Source organism: Oryx dammah, unplaced genomic scaffold, assembly GCF_014754425.2.
Source record: "Oryx dammah isolate SB20612 unplaced genomic scaffold, SCBI_Odam_1.1 HiC_scaffold_16, whole genome shotgun sequence".
Taxonomy (NCBI): Eukaryota; Metazoa; Chordata; class Mammalia; order Artiodactyla; family Bovidae; genus Oryx; species Oryx dammah.
This window is the reverse complement of record NW_024070200.1, coordinates 4,851,063-4,874,350: the sequence shown is the minus strand read 5'-3', so window position 1 is coordinate 4,874,350 and position 23,288 is coordinate 4,851,063. Positions and strand designations below refer to the sequence as shown.

Sequence of the window (23,288 nt, the reverse complement as noted above, 5' to 3'; positions counted from 1 at the left end):
CCCCATCACGCCTGGGGGACTCTGGAGAGAGGAGAGTGGCTGGGAGCCAGCGGAGCCGGACTCCTGCCCAGGGCTGGATGACCGGCCATGCCCTGTCCTTGATCCAGCAGAGAGCGCTCAACTTCCTGTTGGTCCAGGCCCCTACCAGGCTGGGATGGGCAGATAAGGAGTTAATGAATGAAGAGAGGAGACAGAGCAGGAGCCAAAAAAAAAAGAGACACAGAGGCCAACTGTTAACTCCACTTTATTGCTGGGCGCCCCTGCCTCGGGAGGCCATGGGCCAGAGGGGTCGGGGCGGGCTGGGGGCACCTTGGTCTCCACCTGCTGTGTCGGCTGCAGTGGACACGGCCCCTTGGGTGGGCAGCTGGGACTGAGCCTCTCTCCCGCCCTGTCCCCCAGCCATCAGGCAGGAGCTGAGCGGGATCAGCACCTCGTAGGCCAGAACCCCCGACGCTGCCCACAACCCAGGCCACCTGACGGCGGGGACCCCACGGAGGAGCCCAGCGCCCAGGCCTCCGGCACACTCAGCACGTGCTGAAGCTAGGACGTGCTTCGTTTAAAAGTCTTAACCTGTGATAAAATATTAAAATGAGAAAAGTTCAGTTCCTGGATTTTTTTAGGTTCAACCTGACAACACCAGGCCTGCCGCCTTTTTTTGTATTTTATATCTGCCTATTTAAGTGTACGTTTTTTTGGGTTCATAGAGAAGACACCCCAAGTCACGCGCCTCGTTAGAAGGTCTCAAGTTTTCTTCTAGGTGCCCCCGGGAGCGGCGGCCGCTTCCACACGGCTCCTCCCCGCATCCCGGCGGCGAGGGTCCGTCCACGCACCAAGCCGTCTGTGTCCACGTGGTAATAAACGCTTACTGTCCACACCCTGGCTCCGGCTTGTTCACTCAGCACTAGCTCCTGGTCGTGCCTGGTTGGGGAGGCCTCTTGGGGGAGGGCCTGCAGAGTGGTGCCAGGAGTAGGAGGGGCGTGAGGCAAGGAAGGACAGGGTGTGAGCCGCCAGCTCAGGCACTTCCAGCGGGAGTCCTGGGGCTGCCCCCTGGCCAGCCGCCTCCAGGGAGCTGGGCCCTGTGTGGGGCCCATGCAGGAGCATCAAAGGGACCAGGAGGGTGCACCTGCCCAAACCCCTACCCCCACCTCCCAGATGGGGCCCTGTGACTTGGGCTCAGCCAGACAGGAAGGCAAGGCAAGCAGGCGTGGCCTCTGCCCTGCAGCCCCTGTGCCCATCAGAGACACGTCCCCGACCATGCAGGGCTGAACCACAAAGGGTCTGGCTCTCAGTGCTGGCCACCGCTGCCCCTGCACCCAGAGTGGCCCCAGCTAATAGGAAAGCTTTGAAATCCTGTGACCAGCCTCCAGGACAGCAGTGTGCCCAGGCCCTGGCCCAGCCATACTCTGGGGGCCGTGGGAGGAGCCCCCCGCTACAACTCCCCAGTCTGGCTCAGGAAACGGGACCACTTCCTGGCCAGGCTGGACACAGTCCATCTCAGTACATGCTCCCAGCAACTGAGACGGGAAGCCTGCGCTGCGTGTCAGAAGGGGAGCGGCTTTAACCCACAGTTCCAAGAGGCACTCTGCAGCTCCTCCCACCTCCCACAGTCCAGGAATCCTGGGGCCATGGGGAGTGGGGCTGGCAGGTGTCCACAGGGTGTTACCAGTTGCCGCGCTGCCGCCTCCCAGGAAGGTTAACTCTGGGCCCACCTTCGTCTCTGGGCGGGGTCAGATAAGCGCCTGGCAACTGCGAGGGCTAAGCTGGAGCTCCTTGCCGATTGGCGCTCCTCTCTGGCGTCCAGCGCAGGGGTCTCCTCCCCGGGCCATCCCAGTGGTCAGACCACTCAGTGCCACTCCCAGCCCCATCACACCTGCCCCCAAGGTGGTCCTCGGCCTCCCCAGCCTCACATCTCCAAGGGGGACTGTATTTCCCTCTCCCAGGCACCCTCCTGCTGCCTGCCTGCCTCTGGGAGACCCAGGCCCCTATCCCAACACAGCCCCTCCCTGGGCCAGGGGCTGCTGACGCCTCCCCCCTCCCCCCTCACCTGTGCCATCAGCCCTTGGCTTAGCCAGGACAGGCTGTGCCCCACGTCCTAGAGACCATCAGAGCTGCCGTTCACTTGGGGTGTCACCCCTTGGTCCGGCCACCTGTGCTATCTCCCCAGCCTGTGGTACCCCTTCTCCAGCTTCACATCTGAGCCAGTGAGGGTGTGGGCTCAAGCTGGAGCAGGAGTGAGGCAGACCGGGGCAGGGGGCGGGTTGAGGCAGGAGCATGGGCCAAGGGCCACATGGACCTCGGCCCATGCCTGGGGCCAGCCAGGATGCCGCCTCAGTGTGGTCCCCACCAGGGGGCACAGAGCAGGCCCTGCCCGCGGGGAGCCAGGCCCAATCCGGGAAAGCAGGCTCTGGGGACTTGAAAACCACTGCTGGATTTAATTGAGGGCATGGGAACGCCGGAGGACTGCTCCCTAGGCGCAGAGTGACCAGGGCAGGGTCAGGCCCAGCCCTGAAAAGGAGGGCCGGCCTGAGGTCACCAGTCCATGTACAACCCGAGCCGCCATTCGTGCCCGCTGCCGCTAGGTGTGGTCTCGGGCCCCGGGGGGGAAAGAGCAGTGGCTCGGCGCGGGAACCGAATGCAGCCAAACCAGTTCTGGGCACTAGGCCGTGAGATGGTGACAGCCAGCCCTGCATCCAGCGGCCAGGGCGGGGCAGCAGCGGAGCACAGGGCCCCAGGGCCCCAGGGCGCCGGCTGGCCGTCCAGCTCACAGGCGGTTCTCCGCCAGCTTGCACACCCGCTTCACCCGCGCGAAGGGCCCCAGGGAGTCGTCGAACACAAAATCCCAGAGCACCTTCACCCACGAGTGGTGCTGGGGCAGATGGTCGTAGTACTCGGGCGCGATCTTCCGTACCTGCAGGGGAGGGACGAGCGGGTCAGAGGCCGCACGCACGCACGCACGCACGCACGCAGACACGAGCACACAGACCACGTGAGCACATGCACGCGTGCGCAGCCCTGTCAGCGCTGAGGGCACCCGTGTCCTCCAGCTGGGTCAAGCAGCAGGCCGCAGGCGCTGCCCAAAGGCGAAGGGGCCATTGGCACCAGGAGGCGCTGAGCTCCGACCCCTCCCAGCCCCCGCCCCCACCCCCGGCCCCAAGTAGGGTGAGGAATGAAAATGCATACTCCCCTCCTTCCCAGGGGCCCACACACCAAGTCTCTGGTCCAGGAGCCCCGAGTCCTGCTGAACCACGGTCTGTCCCCGCGCCTCCGTGCCGGCACAAGATGCCCTCGTGAACCTGCAGACTCTCTGACGTTGGCTCCCACCACGCCCTCACCCCAGCACCCTCCTCTCTGGCCTCAGGACCTGTCATTTCCCACTCCAGCTCCCTATCCCCCTCTGCATCTGACACCCTCAGCCCACCTCCTCCAGGAAGTGCTCCAGCCTCAGCAGCTACAGCCACGCCAGCACCTCCCCTGCTGCCAACCACGGGAAAGGCCTCCCCTTCCCCCACAGAGAACGCGCCAGGTGCGCAGGACCTGCTTTAGAGCCGAAGATGGGGCAGGAGTGGGGAGGGGGGCGCCCTCCAGGGGATGAGGGGACCCGCAAGGCGGGAGCTGGGAGCCCTTGACTTTGCTTGGAAGGAGTAAAGGGTCACAGCTGACACCAGATGCTCCTGTGAGCATCTTGGGTCAAGAGTCTGGCTCTGCTGCTTCCTGGGAGCAGGGAACCACCCCCCAACCTGAGCCTCTGCCTTCTAATCCACGAAATGGGACCTTGAAATGGTGACCTTGAAATGTCACACGGGCTTGTGGTGAGACAGCGCTCAGCACAGAGCAGGACCTTGGTGCTGTGGAGGTCCAAACACACACCCAGACCAGTGCTCACACACACTCGGACCCACGTGGGTAGGTGACCATGCACACCCAGACATGCATGTACATACAGGCACACCTGACCACATGAACACACAGGGACACACACACAGACTTGCACACTCTTCCCACCACAGCAACCTCCAGCCTCCCTGGGCACCGGCACCTCTGCTCTAACCAGCCAGCAGCAGAGCAGAAGCCGTCCCCCTCCCGCCTCCCTCTTGCTCCTTTAGACATTCTCCAGCCCCAGGTCTCCCAGGACGGAGGCACCAGCCCAGGCCGGTGGCTTCGCTCTGAGACAGCTCAGGCCAGACCCCCTGGGTCACAAAGGGCAAGGCTCTCTGTCCTCTTTGTGCCATGAGGGGGCCCTGGAGGGTCACAGGGCAGGGACAAGAACTGAGGAGGGAGGGGGTCAAAAGGCGGGTTGCTTTGCTCACACCTGCTGCTGCAGGCACCCTCTGAGGCACAGAGAGGGCCAGCGGGTGGGCCCAAGACACAGAGCCAGCCCATGACCGTCACGGCTGTGCTCAAACGGGGTCGCATTAAACCAAGAGGCCTGAACTGTAACAGGCCCCTCGAGCCCCTGCCCACCCTGAATTCACCTCCTTGTTCTCCAGCCAGGCACTCCATGTGCCTTGTGGCCTTTCCTCCTGCCCTGGAGACCACAAGGGAGAACGTGGCCATCCAGTGATCGGCAAGAGAGGAAAAGAGGCCGCAGTGCACCCCCAAACTCTCCCCGCACCTCCCCGCCTCGTGCCCCCCGCATCCCCTGGTGCCCGCCGTTGCCCTGACCCCACCCACCAGGGGCAGGTTGCAGCCGGGGATGCTGGGGAAGTCATGATGTTCCATGTGGTAGCCCACGTTGAAGGTGATCCAGTTGAGGGGCCCGTAGTAGGAGTAGGTCTCATGGCCCTTGAGGAACATGTAGTGCTCAGCCACAAAGTGGCCCGAGATGGGGTGCAGGCCCAGGCCCAGCAGGGAGCTGGCCAGCAGGTAGACCATGGGCTTGAGCCCCCAGAGGGCATAGATGGTGGCGTCGGCCGCCAGCTGCACCAGGGCATTGCACAGCTCCATGCGGGTCACGGCCTTGGGGTGCACGCAGAGTGGCCGCAGAGAGTAGAAGAATGGCTGCAGGACCAGCCAGAGCAGCTTGCGGGCCGGTGTGCAGAAGAGCCAGCCCTCGAAGCGCGTGGGCACATCCACGTCCAGCCCGTCGCCGCCCAAGTAGCGGTGGTGGTCCACGTGATACTTCTTGAAGGAGGCGGCGTAGGGCAGGCCTATGGGCAGGTTGGCGAAGATGGCGAACCAGCGGTTGCAGGCGGCGCGGCCCGTGCCAAAGGCGGTGTTGTGCGAGATGTCATGGATGGCCAGCGTCAGCGAGTGGTTCACGCAGCCCCCGAAGGCGTAGGCCCAGAAGAAGAGCCAGCGCCACGCCAGCCCCCGCGCCAGCCAGCAGGCCAGCAGCTGTGCCAGCACCATTCCCGTTACCGTCCACTTGAGGTGGGGGTCCGGCCGCATCAGGGCCTTGATGGCCGGGTACTTGGCTGCAGGGAGGACAGGGGAGAAGGTGAGGTGGGCACTGGCCGCCTGGGTCCCAAATCCGTGCTTCCCCTCCCCCTGCTTCCCCTCCCCCTGCCGGCCCTCCCCTCCCCCTCCTTCCACTCTCCCCCTCCCCGTCCTTCCTCCCCTCCCCCTCCCCTCCCCCTCCCCCTCTCTTCCTCCCATTTTTCCTGCCCTCTTCCTAGCCCCGCCCCCCCCACCTCTCCCCTCCACCATCAAGCCCCCACGCAGTGACGCAGAGAGTCCTGCAAGCTCTGTGCACCTGCAGACCCACCTCCATCCTCCACCCCAAGGGGGCTCTGGGGAGACTTCCCAGAGTGGCGGGTCTTGGTCACCAGCCTCAGGAAAGAGCAGGTGTCAGCCTGGGTCACAGAAACGTGATACCCAAAATCAAAGCAGCTGCCAGGAGCTGCGGTGCTGTGTGTGGTTGGGTCTTCAAGGGCGGGGGGCCACCGGCAGACTGTCTGGGCCCTGGAGGGGGCAGCAGAGCTGGGGGAGGGGAACATGGAGGGCTCTGGCTTTGTGCTTCAGTCCTTTTAAACAAGACCTGAAGGAAATATGATAAAACGCTGGATATGCTTATTGGCGGTGGGGTGGTGGGTGTTTGTTATCATACCGTTTATACTTTTCTGTGTTTTGTTTAACAGAAAAGGGAAAACACAATGGCAGTGGGAGTTGTCCAAGCAGGGGAGGGCCTTCAGGAGTAGCCGGGAGAGAAAAGGGTGGAGTCGGGGCCCTTGGGTCTAGAGGGCAGTTCCTGCTGGAAACCTCTGCTTGGCTGGAGGGCGGGCAGGGCCAGGTGCAAGGCTGCTGAGCTGGCTGGCACTGTGTCCAGAGTCCGGGAGGGACAGAGGAGGGGCGACGCGCTCGAGGGGACAGTCATGCTCCCACAGGTCCGCTCTGTCCCTGGGTTCCTCAGGTGGGGTTAGTGCCCGGGCACACGGGTGGGGATTGAGGCCAGTGTGGATGCAGGCACCCTTACGACCGTCAGTGCCCAACTCCCGCGTGCCCAGTGTCCACCCCTCCTGCCCAGCCAGCAGCTGGGCGGCCTCAGGCTGGCTTGGGAAGAGGGTCTCCAGGGCTGCAGCAGAGGCCAGGCCCTGACTCGAATTGGCCAGGCCAGTGTCAGATCCTGGCCTGCTCATCCCTCCTAGTGACCCAGGCAGTCACTTCCCTTTTGCGCTCAGAATGGGAAGCAGGTGACAGCTCCTCCTTCCTTGAGAACTTCCTGTCAGAGCCACTCAGCAATGGAATCAACTGTTTTAGAGGTGGTGAGCTGCCTGTCCCTGGGGGTATGCAAGGTGAAACACACAAGAGCCAAGGAATTCTGTCCAATCAGGGGGGAAGCTCGCTCCAAGTCCTCCTGTCCGAGCTGCAGTGGCGCCACAAGCCCGTCCTGAGGTCGGCCCTGATCTCGCTGGGTGGCCATGGTGCCACCCTCCCTGGGCCTCTGAGTCTCAGAGGGACACGCATGGGCCGGATGTGCCTTGCAGGGTGTGTATCCCCCAGACTGGTCCTGGCTTCTGATGGCAGGCCAGCTCGCATTGGTTGGAGATGCTGGGGGGGCTGTTGGGGTCCCCACGTCCTGGAACTTCTGCCCAGGAAGCCCACAGAATCCCCCTGGCAGCACTTACACCCCCGCTGCCTACACAGCAACACTCCCACCGAGCTGTCACCTCACCCGGCAACTACAGTGGTTTGGGCTCCAAGCAAGTGAGCAGTCACGCTACACTCGGCCTCAAGACAGCCGGCCAGGGGCCAGGGTGGGGTCTGAATATCATACCCCTGCCCCCTGTTATTTTTTTTAATATACAATTCTACTTATTTTCGGCTGTGCTGGGTCTTCATTGCTACGAGGCCTTTTCTCTAATTGGATCAACAGGGGCTGCCCTCTGGTCGTGGTGCCAGGCTTCTCATTGCGGCAGCTTCTCTCTGCAGAGCACGGGCTCTAGCGAGCGCGGACTCAGTGGTTGCGGTCTGCGCGCTCTAGAGCACAGGTCCAGTACTTGTGCACGGCCTTAGTTGCTCCACGGCATGTACCGTCTTCCGGGACCAGGGATTGAACTCATATCTCTTGTAATGGCAGGCAGTCTTTACCACTGGGGCTTCCCTGATAGCTCAGCTGGTAAAGAATCTGCCTGCAGTGCAGGAGACCCCGGTCCAATCACTGGGTCAGGAAGATCCCCTGGAGAAGGGACAGGCTGCCCACTCCAGTGTTCTTGGGCTTCCCTGGGGGCTCAGATACTAAGAGAATCCACCTGCAATGTGAGAGACCTGGGTTCGATCCCTGGGCTGAGAAGATCCCCTGGAGAAGGGAATGGCTATCCACTCCAGTATTCTGGCCTGGAGAATCCCATGGACAGAGGAGCTTGGCAGCTACAGTCCACAGAATCACAGAGTTGGACACTACTGAGCGGCCTTCGCTTACTTTTTTTTTTTTACCACTGAGCCCCAGGGAAGCCCTCCTGCCCCACCCCCTGTTCTTATTCCGGCCGCTTCCAAACCTTGCACAGCTGCCTGGGTCCTTTGATCCAGAGAGCTCTCCCTGAGTCCACCAAGGACACCACCTAATCAGGTCCAAAAGAATGGTGGTCAGCACAGTGTCAAAGCTGAACCTGGGAAAGCGCAAGCAAGCCCAGGACGGACGATTAATCTCAGCCCTGCTTAATGGGCCCCCAAGGACCACAGCATCCCCAGGTGGGGTTGGAAGGGAGCAGCATTCATAACACATTCAAATTCCAGCTCTGGAAAGAGGGTTTAATAACCAGAATATATAAAGATCTCATTCAACCCCCAAACAAAAAGACAAACAGCCCCAGTGAAAAATGGGCAAAGGAACCTGAACAGACATTTCTCCAAAGACGTGTACCTGGTCCTCTAAGCACGTGAGAAGATGCTCAACACTGTCAGTCACCAGGGGTGCCGCCAGCACCTCAGTGCGGTCCCGACTCCGAGCCACTAGGACAGCTAAACTCAGAAAACAACAGGGCTGCGGAGAAACGGGGATCCTTGTCTGTATGTTGCCAGTAGGAATGCAAAGGTGCAGCCACTGGGGAGAGCGATCGGGTGGTTTCTCGTAAAGTTGAAAATGGAATCAACCAGGGACGTGTCTGGTGGTCCCGTGGCCGGGACTCTACGCTCCCATTGCAGGGGCCCAGGTTCAGTCCCTGGCTGGAGATTAAGATCCCACATGCTGCATAACTTGGTCAAAAAAATTTACAAATAAATTTTTTTAATGGCATTAACCATACAACCAAGCATTTCCACTCCTAAAGAATTCAAATTCAGGGACACAAATAGATACTTGCACACTCATGTTCAGAGAACTGTTCACAACAGTCAGAGAGTAGGAACAACCCAAGTGTCCATTAACTGATGAGCAGATAAACAAAAACGAGGTCCAGCCACACAACAGAATATTATTCGGCCTCAGGGAGGAATGAAACTTCCAGTTATAAAACAAGGAGGACATAGGAATGTAATACCCAGGATGGTGATTACATTTAGTCATCCTGTATTAACATACTTTTAAGTTGTCACAAAAGCAGGTCTTGAAAGTTCTCATTAAGAATTTGTCATCCCATGCTAACTAAACTTACTATGGTAATCATTTTGCAATATATACACATATCAAACCATTATGTTGTACACTTTAAACTTATAAGATGCTATCTGTGAATTACATCTCAAAACTGGAAAAAAGAATTCGTTATCCAAGAACTCAAGATAAAAAATTGTAACACTATAAGATGACAGATGTTAACTAGACTTGGAGTTTTGAAGTATATGAAATCATTGTGTTCGGGGGAGGAATAAATTAGGTGTTTAGGATTAAAATATCCACATTACTATATATAAAATAGATAATCAACAAGGACCTACTGTGTAGCACAAGGAATTATACTCAATATCTTGTAATAATCTAGAATGGAAGAGAATGTAAAAAAATAATATGTGTATATTTATATACATGTATATGTATATAACTGAACCATTTTACTGTATACATGAAACTAACACATTATAAATCGACTGTATTTCCATTAAAAAAGTTTTTTAATCATTATGTTGTATAATGTATACTTGAAGCTAATATAAATATAATGTTATAGGTCAGTTATACTTCAATTTAAAAAAATCCTTACATGGAGAAGGAAATGGCAACCCACTCCAGTATTCTTGCCTGGGAGATCTGACGGACAGAGGAGCCTGGTGGGTGACAGTCCATGGGGTCGAAAGAGTCAGACACAACTTAGCAAGTGAACAACAACAGCAAGCACACACTCAGGCCGGTTGTCATTTGGGGAAATACCTCTTGATGAAAATGTGATGTAAGATGGAGAGCAAAGTGGCCTAGCAATATGGAATGTAGAGTTTTGTAAGAAATTAAAACTTATGTATAGAGTCAGAGTTGCACATATTCAAATAGTAAAGTTGGGGGCTACGGGAAAAATAAAAAGTCCTTATATTGAGTTTCCCACTTCCGCACTTCACAACGTCAGCGTCCTTAATCCTGCTCCTGGGAATTGACTCCCGAATAAACTACCACCACATCCTCCTCCAAAAACAGGAATAAAGGACTGACCCAGGCGACTTACAACGTGGATAAACCGTGAAGACATTACGCAGAGTGAAAGCAACCAAAGGCCACAAACTGTATGATTCCACTTAAGTGAAATATCTAGAACAGGCAAGTTCACAGAGCCAGAAAGCGGAGGCTGCCAGGGCGGGTGGGCGCGGGGGGACGGGCCGTGACCAGGAAGGGGTGTAGTGTCTCTGTCTGGAGTCAGGAAAAAGGTTTGGAAATAGGAGTGATGGCTACACCACACTGTGAATTCACGCCACCAAATCACACGCGTTACACACAGTTAAAGCGGGGCTTCCCTGGTGGCTCAGCTGGTAAAGAATCCGCCTGCGATGCAGGAGACCCTCGTTCCATTCCTGGATCAGGAAGATCCCCTGGAGAAGGGATAGACTACCCACTGCAGTATTCTTGCCTGGAGAATCCCCATGGACAGAGGAGCCTGGCAGGCTACAGTCCACGGGGTCACGAAGAGTCGGACACGACTGAGCGACTAAGCACAGCACACATCGTTAGAATGGCGACTTCTGTTATAGCTTTCCATAATATAAAAAAGTTAAAAAAAAAAAAAAATCCTAGCTCCAAGCAGGTTACCTCAGCTCCAAGGGTTTGTTTCTGAACCATAAACAGGCCACTGGGAGGATGGATAGATAAGGCACGGAGGGAGGCTCAGGCTGACTGGCTGGGAGCAGGCACCCAGATTAATCTGTGTGACGAGCGGCCAACACGTGGAGACCCGGCAGGTCTAACAGGCCGACAACCAGGGTGCTGCCGGCCGACGAGGATGCCGGGGATGGGGGTGGTGGGATTAGGCCAGTGGGCACTTCCTCCCAGGCCTGCCCACGTGGCCCAGCGGCAGCCACGTGAGTCGTCCCCCTGTTGTGGGAGGCCACTTGGCTTCCCCAGGAAGGCCAGAGGCCCCCATGTGACGCCTGCTGCCCCAGGCGGGCAGAAGAGGCAGGACAGAAGACCAAGGCCCTGAAACCAGCTCCCAAGGTGGAGGGAGAGACTGGCAACTGGGAGGGCGGAGAGCAGCGCCCCCAAAGACGCCCACCTCCTACTCCCAACTTCCACGGCACCCGGGGTGCTGGTCTGTGGACCTCACGACAGCAAAGAGCGTCTGGGTTATCCCAGCGGCTCAGCATCACCCCAGGCTGGGGACAGTGGGGAAGCCTTCAGGAGAGGAGGTTCGGGGATGCTCAAGGTCTCCACCTCCCTCGCTAGCTGTGACGATGGAGGGGCCGTGAGTCAAGGGAAGCAGGCGGCTCTGGGAGCTCAAAAGGCTGGGAGACAGATTCCCTGACCAGCGCCCCCGGAGGAAACTGCAGCCCCATGAGACCCGGGTCAGGCGTCGGACCTCCAGGACTGGGTCCTTGGGGAACTGTCAGGAAAGCAAGAAGAGGGTGCCAGGCTGGGCCGGGGGGACCCCCAGGGCGCTCCCCTTTGTTCCACTTGCACAGGACTTACTGGCCTTGTTTGACAAATGGGGCACTGGGGGCTCCCCATTCAAGGTCACAGCCCTGGCCTCTGAGCAGCACAGGAGTGGCCTGTTCATGGGCCTGGATCCCTGAGCTGGGATTTTGGTCCCTGCTGGCCCAGAAGTTGCCAGGCTGTGCTTACCTGGAACAGGTGTGGCCAAGGTGAGAGGACAAGTGTGTCTGCAGCCCTAGGAGACTCGTAGCAGCTGGATGGCGGATGAAGAAATCCTGGGGCTCCAGCAGCCCGCAGGGCCTCGGGCCCCACCTCTGCCTGGCCTGGCGCTGGGCACAGCGGCCACGCACGCTTCCCCCTGTCCACCGAGGGCTGCACGGCCCACCCGCCTTCAACAAGGCGGACCAGCCAGCATGGCCTGCGCCCAGCATCACCCTGCCAGGCAGGGCCAGGGAGACCAAGGACCCGGCCGGGGGGTGGGGCTGGGGTGTGGGACCCACTCGGGAGGGGGTGCAGGGGGCAGGCCTCGTTCCAGCTCGTTCCGGCCCTGAGAGGGGGTCAGGGTGAGCAGGGACATGTCAGAGGGTGGGCCTCAGTGTTCCCCAGGAAGTTGGGTGCCTCCGGTGGGGGGGCTGAGAGGCCTGGGGAGGGGATCCAGCAGCCACAGCGGAGTAGAGCAGGGGAGGAAGAGGCATCTGCCTGACAGCCGGGGCCAGAAGGACGCACCTGCGACCTCTCACCCGCAGCCCAGGCCTGCATTTCATCAAATGCAAGGTCCCCGGCCTTTGCGTACCTGGATGTCAGGCTGGGACCACAGGCTCCGCTCGGCTCCACCAGTCTCCCGCCCAGCAGGGATGGGTCTCTGGGCACCAGCCTCCCTCCTTGAGCAAGCAGGGACTGGACCCTTACCTGCCTGGGCACACCTGGGAGCTGACTCAGGTAGCCAGAGGCCACCAGCCTCTTCAGGGCCGCCCCCCCCGCCCCGCGCCCGGCCACCGTTCCCCTTGGAAGGAGGCCAGGCCCGGGGCAGGGCGGGGCAGGCCACACCTGTTCCAGGTAAGCACAGCCTGGCAACTTCTGGGCCAGCAGGGACCAAAACCCCAGCTCAGGGATCCAGGCCCATGAACAGGCCACTCCTGTGCCGCTCAGAGGCCAGGGCTGTGACCTTGAATGGGGAGCCCCCAGTGCCCCATTTGTCAAACAAGGCCAGTAAGTCCTGTGTGAGTGGAACAAAGGGGAGCGCCCTGGGGGTCCCCCCGGCCCGGCCTGGCACCCCCTTCTTGCTTTCCTAACAGTTCCCCAAGAACCCAGCTGCCCTCAGCTTGGCCGCGGCCCCAACATGGGCGGGAGTGCCCGGTCCCCAGCCCCCAACCCTGGCCAACCAAGACCTGGCCACACACTGCCCCGGCCTAGGTCTCCGCATCCGGGAAATGGGGGTGATGCCTGCTCCCCACCGCCCCCCGCATCCAGACTGTGGCAAGCCCGGGATGACAGCTCAGAGCCCTAGGAGCTGTTACTACTGTTGTTATTAAACAGTTTCCAGACCTGAGAGTAAAAACGTCCCATTTCTGACCCTTAGGGCCAAGGGCTGATGGTGGAAGCCGATCTGGCCCCAGACTTGCTTTAACCTGTGAGAACAGGCCCCAGACTCCCAGACCACTACACCACTGGGCCTGGCCTTCCTGCCGGAAGCAATGGGAAAAGGATCAATACACAAGCTAGATGCTGGGTAGCTCAGGGGCAATCTGAGAAGGGGCCAAGCTCCAGATCACCTTCCCGCTGCCCAGAGGCCCACCCAGACCACAGAGACAGGGAGGGGAGGCGCCCCAGCAAGCCGGGACGGCGGAGGGATGGGCAGAGCAAGTGCTATAGCCCAAGAGGGACCCAGGCGAGACCCTATGAGGGTTCAGAGCGGCTGGGGGCGGCCGGGCAGCAGATTCCAAGGGTGACACAGCTGGGAGGCCTCACTGAACAGACTCAGCCTTCAGTAAAGACCCCAGAAAGGCACCATCTAAGTGGGGCCACTCTGGAGAGTCCCTTGGACAACAAGGACATCCAACAAGTCCGTCCTAAAGGAAATCAATCCTGAATATTCACTGGGAGGACTGATGTTGAAGCTGAAGCTCCAATACTTTGGCCACCTGATGCGAAGAACTGACTCATTGGAAAAGCCCCTGATGCTGGGAAAGATTGAAGGCAGGAGGAGAAGGGGACAACAGAGGATGAGATGGTTGGATGGCATCACTGACTAGATGGACATGAGTTTGAGCAAGCTCCGGGAGCTGGTGATGGACAGGGAAGTCTGACGTGCTGCAGTCCATGGGGTCACAGAGTCGGACACAACTGAGCGACTGAACTGCAGCAACTCTGGACCAACCTGCACAGCACTGGTGAGCGGGTCGCGCTGGTTCACTTGCCGTCTACCACCTGCTGGACAGGTGGAACGGCAAACATTGAACCTATTCAATGCCAGGGCTTCTGGGCCCCAGGGGAGCTTGGGAGGCTTGGGGTCCTCCCCGGGAAGATGTTCTGGGGACCTCCAGCCACACAGGCCTAACGAGGTCACTGGGCACAGTCAGATTCTGGATAGCTGTAGCTGTGGGCTTGGGGTGTCCCACTGCGGGGGTCAAAGAGGGTCAGAGAAAGGAAGGCAGGACAGCCGCCTGCTGGACTTAGCAAGGCCCCCCGGGGCCCCAGCAGGAGCTGTGTGGGCAGGAAGCAAGGTGAGAAGGTGAGGCCGAGCAAGGGCAAGAGGGGAGAGGGCTGGCTGGGGGTCGAGGGGGGGGAGAGGGGGGCGGGGTGACGGCCGAAGAGGGGATGGAGGTGCGGGGTGGGGTCATGGAGAAGGCGGAGGTGGGGGAGCTGGCCTGACCGAGGGGTGCCTCTTCCAGGGCTCAGGGGTGCGGCCAGGAAGGGGAGAAACACTGGCTCCATCTCTCCAGGTCCCAGGAGAGGAGTGAAGCCCGAGGAGAAGGACAAGAGTGCCCGGCAGCCCCCAAAGCGGAGCCCTGGCCCAGCCTGACCAGGCTCTGCCCGCCCCCCAACCTGCCCTGGGCGATCTCAGCTGACAGCAGGGGAAACCTGCCCACCCGGCCTCCAGCGCAGAGCACCACAGAAGCTGGCTAAGGACACACGTGCCTCAGGGTTCTCTGGTCCAGTCGGGCAGCCTGGAGCCGGGCACGGACTGCCACCTGGAACCAGACCCATGCAATGGCTTTCCAGCAGCGGCTCAGGTGGGGCCCGAGGCGGTGGGCCATGAACAGCAGTCACTGCTGGAAGTCACACTGTCTAGGCATGACACAGGAGGAAGGATGGGGGCCCAGGGAAGGGTCCAGGCAAGGCGGGGCAAGGCCGACAGAGTGAGACTTGACCTCGGGACCTGACTTTGGGCCTGCTGGATGCGAGCCGGGGCCTGGGTGTGGAACCGGACCTCAGCAGGTGAAACGTGCTCAGAGTCTGACACACACTCATTCGGGCCTCACCAGTCCACCTAGGAGGGCACTGGGCCCCCATCTTAGAGATGGGCACACAGAGGTTCCACCACAGCTGATTTTCTCTGTCTCCTTCGTTGTCCCCAAGGATCCCTCAGTCCCAGAGGAGCTGTTTCCTGAAGCTGGGCTGCAGTCATCAGGGCCAAGTGCCCAGAGATAAACCCTGGGTCCGCATTCTGGAGAGCCACACTGCAGCCTGATTCAGTCCAGCTGCTGTGCACCCTGGGGCAAGCCCCTGTCCCTCTCTGGGCCAGCTTCCTCACTCTCCATCCCTAAGGCGCCTGCTCTGACAGTCCCGGGCTATAAACACCTCGGGGTGGGGGTCTTCCCCGCGGCAAAGGGGCCACAAGCGTGCAAGAGGGAGGAGGCCGCAGGCCTGAGGTGTCGGGAGCCGGTGATAGGAACTTGCATGTGTTACATACATGTTCACGCGTGGCGGGCCCAGCAGAGCAGCAGCCTGTGGGAAGGGAGGACCCAGTTGGGCCCGGGGTCCACTGCAACCCCACAGAGCAGTCTCCCATGGATGCCCACCTGGCTGTTCCCAGAAGCTTTCCTGACAAACCCTGCTGTACCAGGTGGCAGCGGGCAGGGAAGGCTGCTGGGTCCTCACCCTCTGCAGGCACTGGGGGTGGGCACCCAGGGTGGTCCCCAGGCCCCCACCTCGGCCCTGCCGACCGGCCGGCCGTGAGGTCCCTTCTCTCTGACAGACCACTTCCCCCAGGGATGTCAAGTGCCACGATGGTCCCCCTCGCTCAGGGCGGAGGGGCCCCTCCCCACCGGGTGCTCCCTGGTCTCGAACATTCCCTGATGTCTGTTAAGTCCCTGCTGCCCCCCAACACGCTGCTCCGGGAGTGGTGCCTTCCCACCCCCCCCCCACACACACACACACACAGCCAAGCGGTCCTGCTTCCGAAGGCTTCTCCGACAAAGGCGCCCCAGCCCTCTCCACCCCTCCCTCCTGCACGGCTGCTCTGCAGCTCTGTTAAGCCATCCCCCCACCCCCAGCCCTGTCTCTCCCACCTGGGTTTCAGTTTCGGAGCCAAAAGGCAAAGCTAGGCCTGTCTGGTCAGTGTAGGAGGCACTGGGCGGGGGTGGGGGGGGGGTGGAGGGGTGGGGAGGATGGGGGAAGGGGCCCAGAGCACCTCCAGGAGTCACGACCCCACCCCCTCACCTGCCTCCCGCTGAACCTGCTCCTGATTCATTGACAAATATTTGCCACAGCTCCGGGGACGAGCCAGTCCCCAGATCCCGAGGCAGGAGAGGCTCCCGGGCTGAGCCGGGCTAGGTGTCGCATGTCGGGGGGCACAGTGTGTCCTGACGAGGATGTGCCGGGAGAGGACGCACACCAGGCCCCGTGACCCTCAGGCAGGAACTCGCAGGACAGGAATCGGGATTTGGGTCCAGAATAGTGACTGCAAGTGGTCCTGGGCCCTCCGGGGTGAGGGGAGCGCTCTAAACTCGATTGTGTAACCTCACTAAAAATCGCTGGACTGTGTCTTTATAATGAGCGAATTTTATGGCATGTAAATCATGCCTCATAAAAGTGGGTACAAATTAAAGAATGCGGGTTAGAAGCAGGCCAGGCAGGAAGGCACAGCACACACATCAGTACAGAGGTCGGAAAGAATGAGAGGAAGGGGCCACGTGAGCTGGAGCCTGCCCCCAAGTCACGTGCCAGGGACTGGACGGGGGACAGCCTCTTCTCAGGTCCTGGGTGGAGAAGAGGGTGGGACAGAGATGTGGGCTGTGTCCCCAGGTTAGAGATTTGTCCTAAGCCCAGCCCCGGCTGGCTAGGAGACCTTGGGCAGGGTGCCTATCCTCCCAGGGTCCCGCCCTGCATAAAAAAAAAATGCAAAAAAGATGCAAATGTCTGTAAGATTAAATTTTAAAAAGTGGGGAGGAGGAGAGAAAAGAATGAAAAAAATGTCCTAAGTGAAAAGACAGGGCTTCCTGCTCCCCAGGGGCAAGGATTAAGCTGTATGCCCCGTGTTCCCTGGCACAGCTGTGTACTAAGTCCCTTCAGTCCTGTCTGACTCTTTGAGACTCTGTGGACTATAGCTCGCCAGGCTCCTCTGTCCATGGGATTCTCCAGGCAAGAACACTGGAGTGGGTTGCCAAGCTTTCCTCCAGGGGATCTTCCCGACCCAGGGACCGAACCCGTGTTTCTTATGTCTCCTGCATTGGCAGGTGGGTTCTCTACCACAGCGCCACCTGGGCATTGCTGGAAAGGGGATAAAGCCCCCGGATGGTCCTGGAAGGTGGGACTAGAGATGCTCCAGATTTCGTAGGTGCCTGTTGCCTCCTGCAGCCTCGCTGGGACAGGCACAGGGGGAGGTGGGCCGACCCTGCCCTGCCCTCGGGAAGCTCAGAGTTGAGTGGAAGCTACCACCCCACAAGCCAAAGCAGATTTACAGATGGGAGCAAAGGTCATGAGGTAAGAGTGCACAGTACTCCAAGGCAGGACAAGGGAGGGGTAGCTGGGAAGCAAGGGTGGGGTAGACTGTGGTGTAGACCACCAGCCCATGTCTGACGCTGTCACACCCCAAATAAGCTCCTGTCTCCCCAGGAACGTGGGCAGCGATGCCTGTTGGCAGTTTGAAACTGGCCATGATGGAAATAGTTACAAACACTGACAAGTGCCAATTAGCAAATCAGGGACTTTTGTTTCCCCCAGAGAGTTAACTGATGATTTATTTCCAAATGAAACGTGTGTGTGTGCACACGTACTATCAGACACTGTTTCTGAGAAAGGGACGTTTAGTCTGAGACTTGAAGGAATCCTAGAAGTAGGTGGAGTAGCAAAGAGAATTCAAGCAGAGGAAGCAGCGTTTGCAAAAGCCATGAAACGGGCAGATGGAAGGCTAGCTATATTCCCCTGAGTGGTCAGAGAGCAGGGGCTAGGGAGAAAGGGTACCAGAGTACTGGGGTGTCGACGCAGAGATGAGATTTTTAGGAAGGGAAACCCTTGGAGCAGGGGCCCCCCACCTCTAGGATCTAATGCCTGATGATCTGAGGTGGAGCTGATGTAATAATAAAACCAGTGAAGTGCACAAGAAGTGTCGCACGCGTGAATCATCCCCAAACCCCACCCCACCCCAGGTCCAACGACAAACTGTTATGAAACTCATTCCCTGGTACTGAAAAGGTTGGGGACCGCTGCCTTGGAGGATTCGAGCCAGGAAGGACACAGTTAGGTCAAACAGGGCCCTAGGGATCACCCACTGTCTGTGTGGCCGTGTACCCAAGCACCCCTCCGTCCCCAGCCAACTTCGCTGGAGCACAGCACCCCTTCCCTCCGCCCTCACAATGCAATGCCGTGTGGCTTGCCCATCATCACAGTCCCTGCCCACTGGCTAATCAGAGGACTCACAGCTCTGGCCAGAGGTGAGCTGGCTCAAGGGGAGGACGCACTGCTCAGGGCAAAAGGGGAGGGAGGCACCTGCTCCCTCTGTGGGATCTCGGAGCTGGGTGGACGCAGGCTGCAGCCCGCCTGGCGGATGTGGAGAAGGCGGCTCAGGCAGGATCGGGGCAGAGAGAAGAGCCCTGTGGCCAGCCTGCCCTCCTCTCCTGTGGTCTCCATGAATTCCCTCGAGCTTGTCAGCCAGTTCAGTTTTGGGCTTAGCCACTTGCCACTGAGAGAGCCCCAGCAAAGGCTTTTCCTAAGCAAATAAGCCAACAATTGCTGGAGCCTTACTTCCTTGGATTATTTTTTGATTATTTGATTTTTTTTTTTAACTATGTGTGTGCCCTTTCATAAATAAAACACAAAAACAAACAAAAAAAAAATCACAAAGCTGTTTGTTTTGGAAAAGACAAATTCAAACGCTGCCTCTTACTCCTCTGGGCGTGCCTGGTTTGGGCTCTGATCCCGGACAGGACAGAGCCCCACTGGCTCTCTGCTCCTGCCCTCGTAGCTCGCGGAACCTCAGCCCTGACCTGGGAGGCATGTCTCCTTCATCCAGGCAGGATCTGGAGGTGGACTTTGGTCCCGCACAAAGAGCACTGCAGCTGGCTCTACGCAAGGACTTCCTGGGTTCTGACTCCAGGATTGAGCTTCCCTGGTGGTAAAGAATCCGCCCGCCAATGCAAGTAGATGTAAGAGAGGTCTGAGTTGGGAAGATCTCCTAGAGGAGGAAACTGCAACTCATCCCAGTATTCTTGCCTGGAGAATCCCATGGACCAAGGAGCCTGGCGGGCCACAGTCCATGGGGTTGCAAAGAGTCAGACAGACTGAAGTGACTTAGCATGCACGCACGACTCCAAGAGGCGAGGCTCTTTAGGAGCATCCAGTGGCCCAGCTGGCTGGGACTGGGGCACATCCCTGCCTGAGCACCAACTTGGCCTCTGTGGCCTCTAAGCTGTGTGGTCCTGGGCAAGTCACTTCCCCTCTCTGAGCCCCACTCTGGGGCCTCCCCTGTAAAGACAGGCTGACAGTTAAATGTAGGGTTTTTCTCAGGCTGGGAAACAGCAGATGGAAGAAAAGAGGAAAACAGAGATGGAAGAGCACTCACTCCCCGTCCTTGGGGAAATCACGGAGCCTTTCTGATTGAGTGGTGGCAAAACACTTCCCCCCACCTCACTTAATCTGCACAACATCACCACAAAGAAAGCACTATGATGAACCTGTTTAACTCAATCAGACCTCAGTTTCTTCATCTGCTTATTGACCCACCCAGAGTCACAAAGCTGATGAGTGGGTGTGGTCCTGGCTCAAAATCAAGGTCTACAAACCTTCCAGGTCTGGAAACCTGCCTCCAAGAAATAAAGACCTGATGGGCTGGAAGGGGAATCCCACTGGAGCACCCTCCCCCAACTCAGGCCGGGAGGGGACTGTTCCTGCAGGAGGGAGAGCTGAGCTTGGCCGGGAGGGGACTGTTCCTGCAGGAGGGAGAGCTGAGCTTAAGCGAATAGGGCAGGCAGGAAGGACTCGGGGTGGAGGAACCGTGAGTGCAATGCCCGGGAGGGAGGGAGGAAGACACATTCCAAGTACGTCAGCTCAAAACTGGCTGTGTGGGGAGGAGCCCGCAGCACCCACTGCAGAATGGGAGTCTGCAAAGCGCCCTGGAGATTCAGCCCTTGAGAACTTGTGCTGTCCCCGCCCTGGCCCAAGTCACCGCCCTCTTCTCTAGGTCTTCCAGGGTTCCCAGCCATCCTGTCCAGGATGCTTCCTGGATTGGTTTTAGGGTCCGTGGCTTCTCTCTTCAGAGAGGAGTCCTTCTCCACGTCCTGGCTTGCTGGGTAACACACTTCCAGGAGCACCTTCTCACTCAACATCTCCTTTTATCCTCATACCCACTCTGCCAGAAAGGATGACTGTGCCCATTATGCAGACTGGGGAAGTAAGGCTGTAGTCCAGAGTGTCTGCATCCCTACAAGCAGCTCTGTGGGCCAGGCTACATCCCCCAGCCTTCTCCACCTGGGGCCAGGTGCGCAGTGAGTCCTGTAAGTGGGGTGGGCAGCGGGGAGAGCCCAGGAAGGGGAAGGAGACACAGCCCAGCAGGACCCTCTGAGCCACCTGCAGGAAGTTTGCAAGTGCAGCAGACAACGCTGCCCCCGTTGGGGCCACACACAGTGCAGGGTTATCGCTCACCTCACAGGAGAAAACCACAGACCCACAGACCCAGCCAGGGGCCTCCAGGCCCTGGAACCCCAGCAACAGCAGGGCAGAGCCCTGCATTAACCACTCAGTGCATCCGGTGTCTGAAAGGTTTAAAAGGAATAGGAAGATACTTCCCTAGTCTTGGGGTGGAGCAGGAAGACACAAAAGAGAAAAATCTAAAGAAAAAAATCCAATCTATTCAAATACGTTAAAAAAAAAAAAAAAGCTCCTGTGATTATAAAGGGAAAAAGATTTGCAATGCATTGTATAAGACTAAGGGTTAAAAACCTCGATACAAAGAGCTCTAACAACCTAACAAGCAAAACTCCAACCCAAGAGAAAGCAAAACACAAATTTAAATGACCAGTTGAAGACATTGAAAGCAATCATCAAATCAAACATTAAAGTCATAATGAAATAGTATTGTTTTGTCAACCTGTTTGGCAAAGATTAAAGACTTTTGCCAACTGCAGGTGTGGGTGAGGGTGTGGAATGGTGGCCGACTTTAGGGAGGGGGCCCGTGTTCACCTGGAAGCCGGCTGCAAAGGCGACTTGGTGGCACCGAGCAGAAGCTGCTCTGCAGGTGCGAGTCCTTGAACCCCTTATCGTGGGTGAAGGAACCGTATATTCTGGGTCCTTCTGAGAGGCTGATGGAGCCCTCAGGGTGGTTGAGTCCACAGGACGGGTGACAGTGTAAGTAAAAATGACTTTCCAGGACACTACATAACAGAGAGGGGCCTCCGGACACTGGGCTACAAAATAGAAGGACAGACTCTGGTAAACCTGTTTGTTGTTTGTTTGTTTTCAAATAAGTTGTCTCTCGTTCAGCTTTGCTTCCTTCCAGGCGTTCATTCTGCCCTAAAGCCTGGTTTTGGGGCTGGGCTTGGGGCCTCTCGGGCGGGGCCGCTGGGACCTGGCGCTTGGCGCACAGGGGAGCCCAGGGTGCGGCGGACGACAGGTGGCCGCGGAGCTGCCTTCGCGGGGCGGGGGCGGCGCATCCCTCACAAAGACAGTCCTTGGGGCTGACCTGTGCGCCTCGAGTCCCGGGAGGGGCTCCCGTCCCACAGCCGGGATGGAGTAGCCGAGACGCGCTCCCCCGACGCACGGATCTGGGCTCGGGTCCTCGGGTCCCCAGTCCCGGGACAGAGGCAGAGACGCGAAGGGAGTCTCAGACCGGAGCTGGGGGCCCTGGGCCGGGGAAGCTGCCAGACGGGGAGTGGAGCCCCCACCCTCTGAAGCAGAGGTCGGGGGAGGCCTGCTGGGCACCCGGGCCGCGCAGGAGCGACGCCTCCCCGGGCTCGGGCTGACCTGGGACACCACACGGCCCCAGGGCTGTCCCCACTTGGGGCCCGCGCTCACCGAGCATCTCTTTGCGCCGCTGCGTGTGAGGCTGGTCCGTGTAGACCCACTCGAAGTCGCTGCGGCCCGCGCTGTTGCCCATGGTGGGGCTGGGAGCGCGGCTCTGAGCGCCCAGCTGCTGCACAGGGCTCGGCTCCGCGGCACCTGTCGTCCTGCGCCGCACCAGGACCACTTCGGGGCTCGGGGGCGAGGCGGGGGCGGGGCCTCGAGCGCCTAGGCCACCGGGAGGGGCGGGGTCTTGGGGGCGGAGCCTCAGGGCGGGGCCGGGGCGCCTGTGCCAGCCGGAGGGGCAGGCCCTCGGGGGCGGGGCCTCGGGCTGGGCGGAGGTGAGTCCCCGGGCCTCCCTCCCGGCGCCTCAGTTGCCTCGGGTTGGAAAATGGGCTGTCAGTGTGACTCCGGAAGAGTCCCTGGGCCGCGGGGTGTGCGGGGACGCCCGTGCCCCCGGCTTCCCGGAGGCCCCATCGCGGCTGGGCGCCTGTTTTCTCAGTGGCCCAGAGCCACTCGCGCTCCCGCCGCCCCTGCCCCGACGGACCCGCCAGTGAGGAGCGTCCCCCCCGCCCCGCCCCGCGGCCCGGGGCAGGGGTTGGAGGGTAGGGATTAGACGGCTGCGTTGTGCAGATGAAAAGAAGGGGAGGCTTCCCTGGCGGTCCAGCGGTTAAGATTCCGCGGTTCCACTCGAGAAGGCGTGGAGGCAATCCCGCATGCCGGCATGCCCCGCCTTGCAGCCAGAACAAACAAACAAAAACAGAAGGAGCTGGGGAAAGGTTCGTCACAGCGATCCGCCCTGCCCCTACCCACTCCTTTCAAGCGATTAGGCAGAGGGCAGGGGATGAGGCGTCTGCAGCTTCAGGGAGATGAGTCAGCCCCATCCCCGCCTTCAGGGAAAGCCAGGTACAGGAATATGGGCACGGAAGAGGCTGGTTACGACTCAGGATGATACGTGCCCGGACACAGGTAGGTCCTGGGACAGCCAGGGCACAGTCCAGGGGTTTTTGTATTAGGTCTCAAAGGGTGAGTAGGAGTTCAACAGCTGAAGAAGGCCAAGGGCATTGGCGGTAGGGCCAATGGAAGATGCAACGGCTGGGACTGGGAAGAACCCAAACCTTGTCAGAATGGAGTCTGGTTTGGGGGGAGTCGGGACACAGGGCTCATTTTCCTCCTTCCCGGGGGTCCCCCCCCCCGTCCTCCTCTTGCTCCTTTGGGGCTTTGCCTGGTGTGTGCCCTGTGTATTGGAGCCCGACCTGCAGGAGCTGCCTGGGGAAGCAGACTGACCTGGAAGTCAGAGGTACCACAAGGCAGGCAGGAAATGATGGTGAGCATCGCCCCCAGTCTCCTGCAAGTCTGTGGCCATGGGTGTGGTACATCTGGCAGACCGCCCTCAGCCTAGGGCCAGAAG

General features: G+C 59.1%; 2 protein-coding genes across 9 annotated transcripts in view; one reads left to right on the top strand and one right to left on the bottom strand.

The window, feature by feature from the left end:
- Window positions 1-870, top strand: part of EVL (Enah/Vasp-like) — a 149,363-nt gene extending 148,493 nt beyond the window's left edge. For all 7 annotated transcript variants that reach the window (XM_040256944.1, XM_040256942.1, XM_040256947.1 and 4 more), the window contains one exon: window positions 400-870. In XM_040256944.1, the coding sequence (XP_040112878.1) occupies window positions 400-437 (38 nt within the window). In that variant the 3' untranslated portion in view covers window positions 438-870. The remainder of the gene's footprint in view (window positions 1-399) is intronic.
- DEGS2 (delta 4-desaturase, sphingolipid 2) lies at window positions 228-22,067 on the bottom strand. Of its 2 annotated transcripts, XM_040256950.1 has the most exons (3): window positions 21,893-22,067; window positions 4,672-5,414; window positions 228-2,908 (listed from the first exon to the last, which is right to left on the bottom strand). In XM_040256950.1, the coding sequence occupies exons 1-3, from the start codon at window positions 21,972-21,974 to the stop codon at window positions 2,762-2,764; spliced, it is 972 nt and encodes a 323-aa protein (XP_040112884.1). In that variant the 5' UTR covers window positions 21,975-22,067; the 3' UTR covers window positions 228-2,761. The 2 variants fall into 2 exon arrangements, with proteins under 2 accessions (XP_040112884.1, XP_040112883.1); XM_040256949.1 differs by lacking the exon at window positions 21,893-22,067 and having other exon boundaries at window positions 2,410-2,908; window positions 4,672-7,418.
- Window positions 22,068-23,288: the final 1,221 nt, after the last annotated feature.

Coding starts and splice junctions, on each gene's coding strand:
- DEGS2 (XM_040256949.1), bottom strand. CDS start 5,646: ATGGTGGAGGGGAGAGGTGGGGGGGGCGGGGCTAGGAAGAGGGCAGGA. Junction 2,909..4,671: donor CCGGCTGCAACCTGCCCCTG/GTGGGTGGGGTC, acceptor CCTCCCCTGCAG/GTACGGAAGATCGCGCCCGA.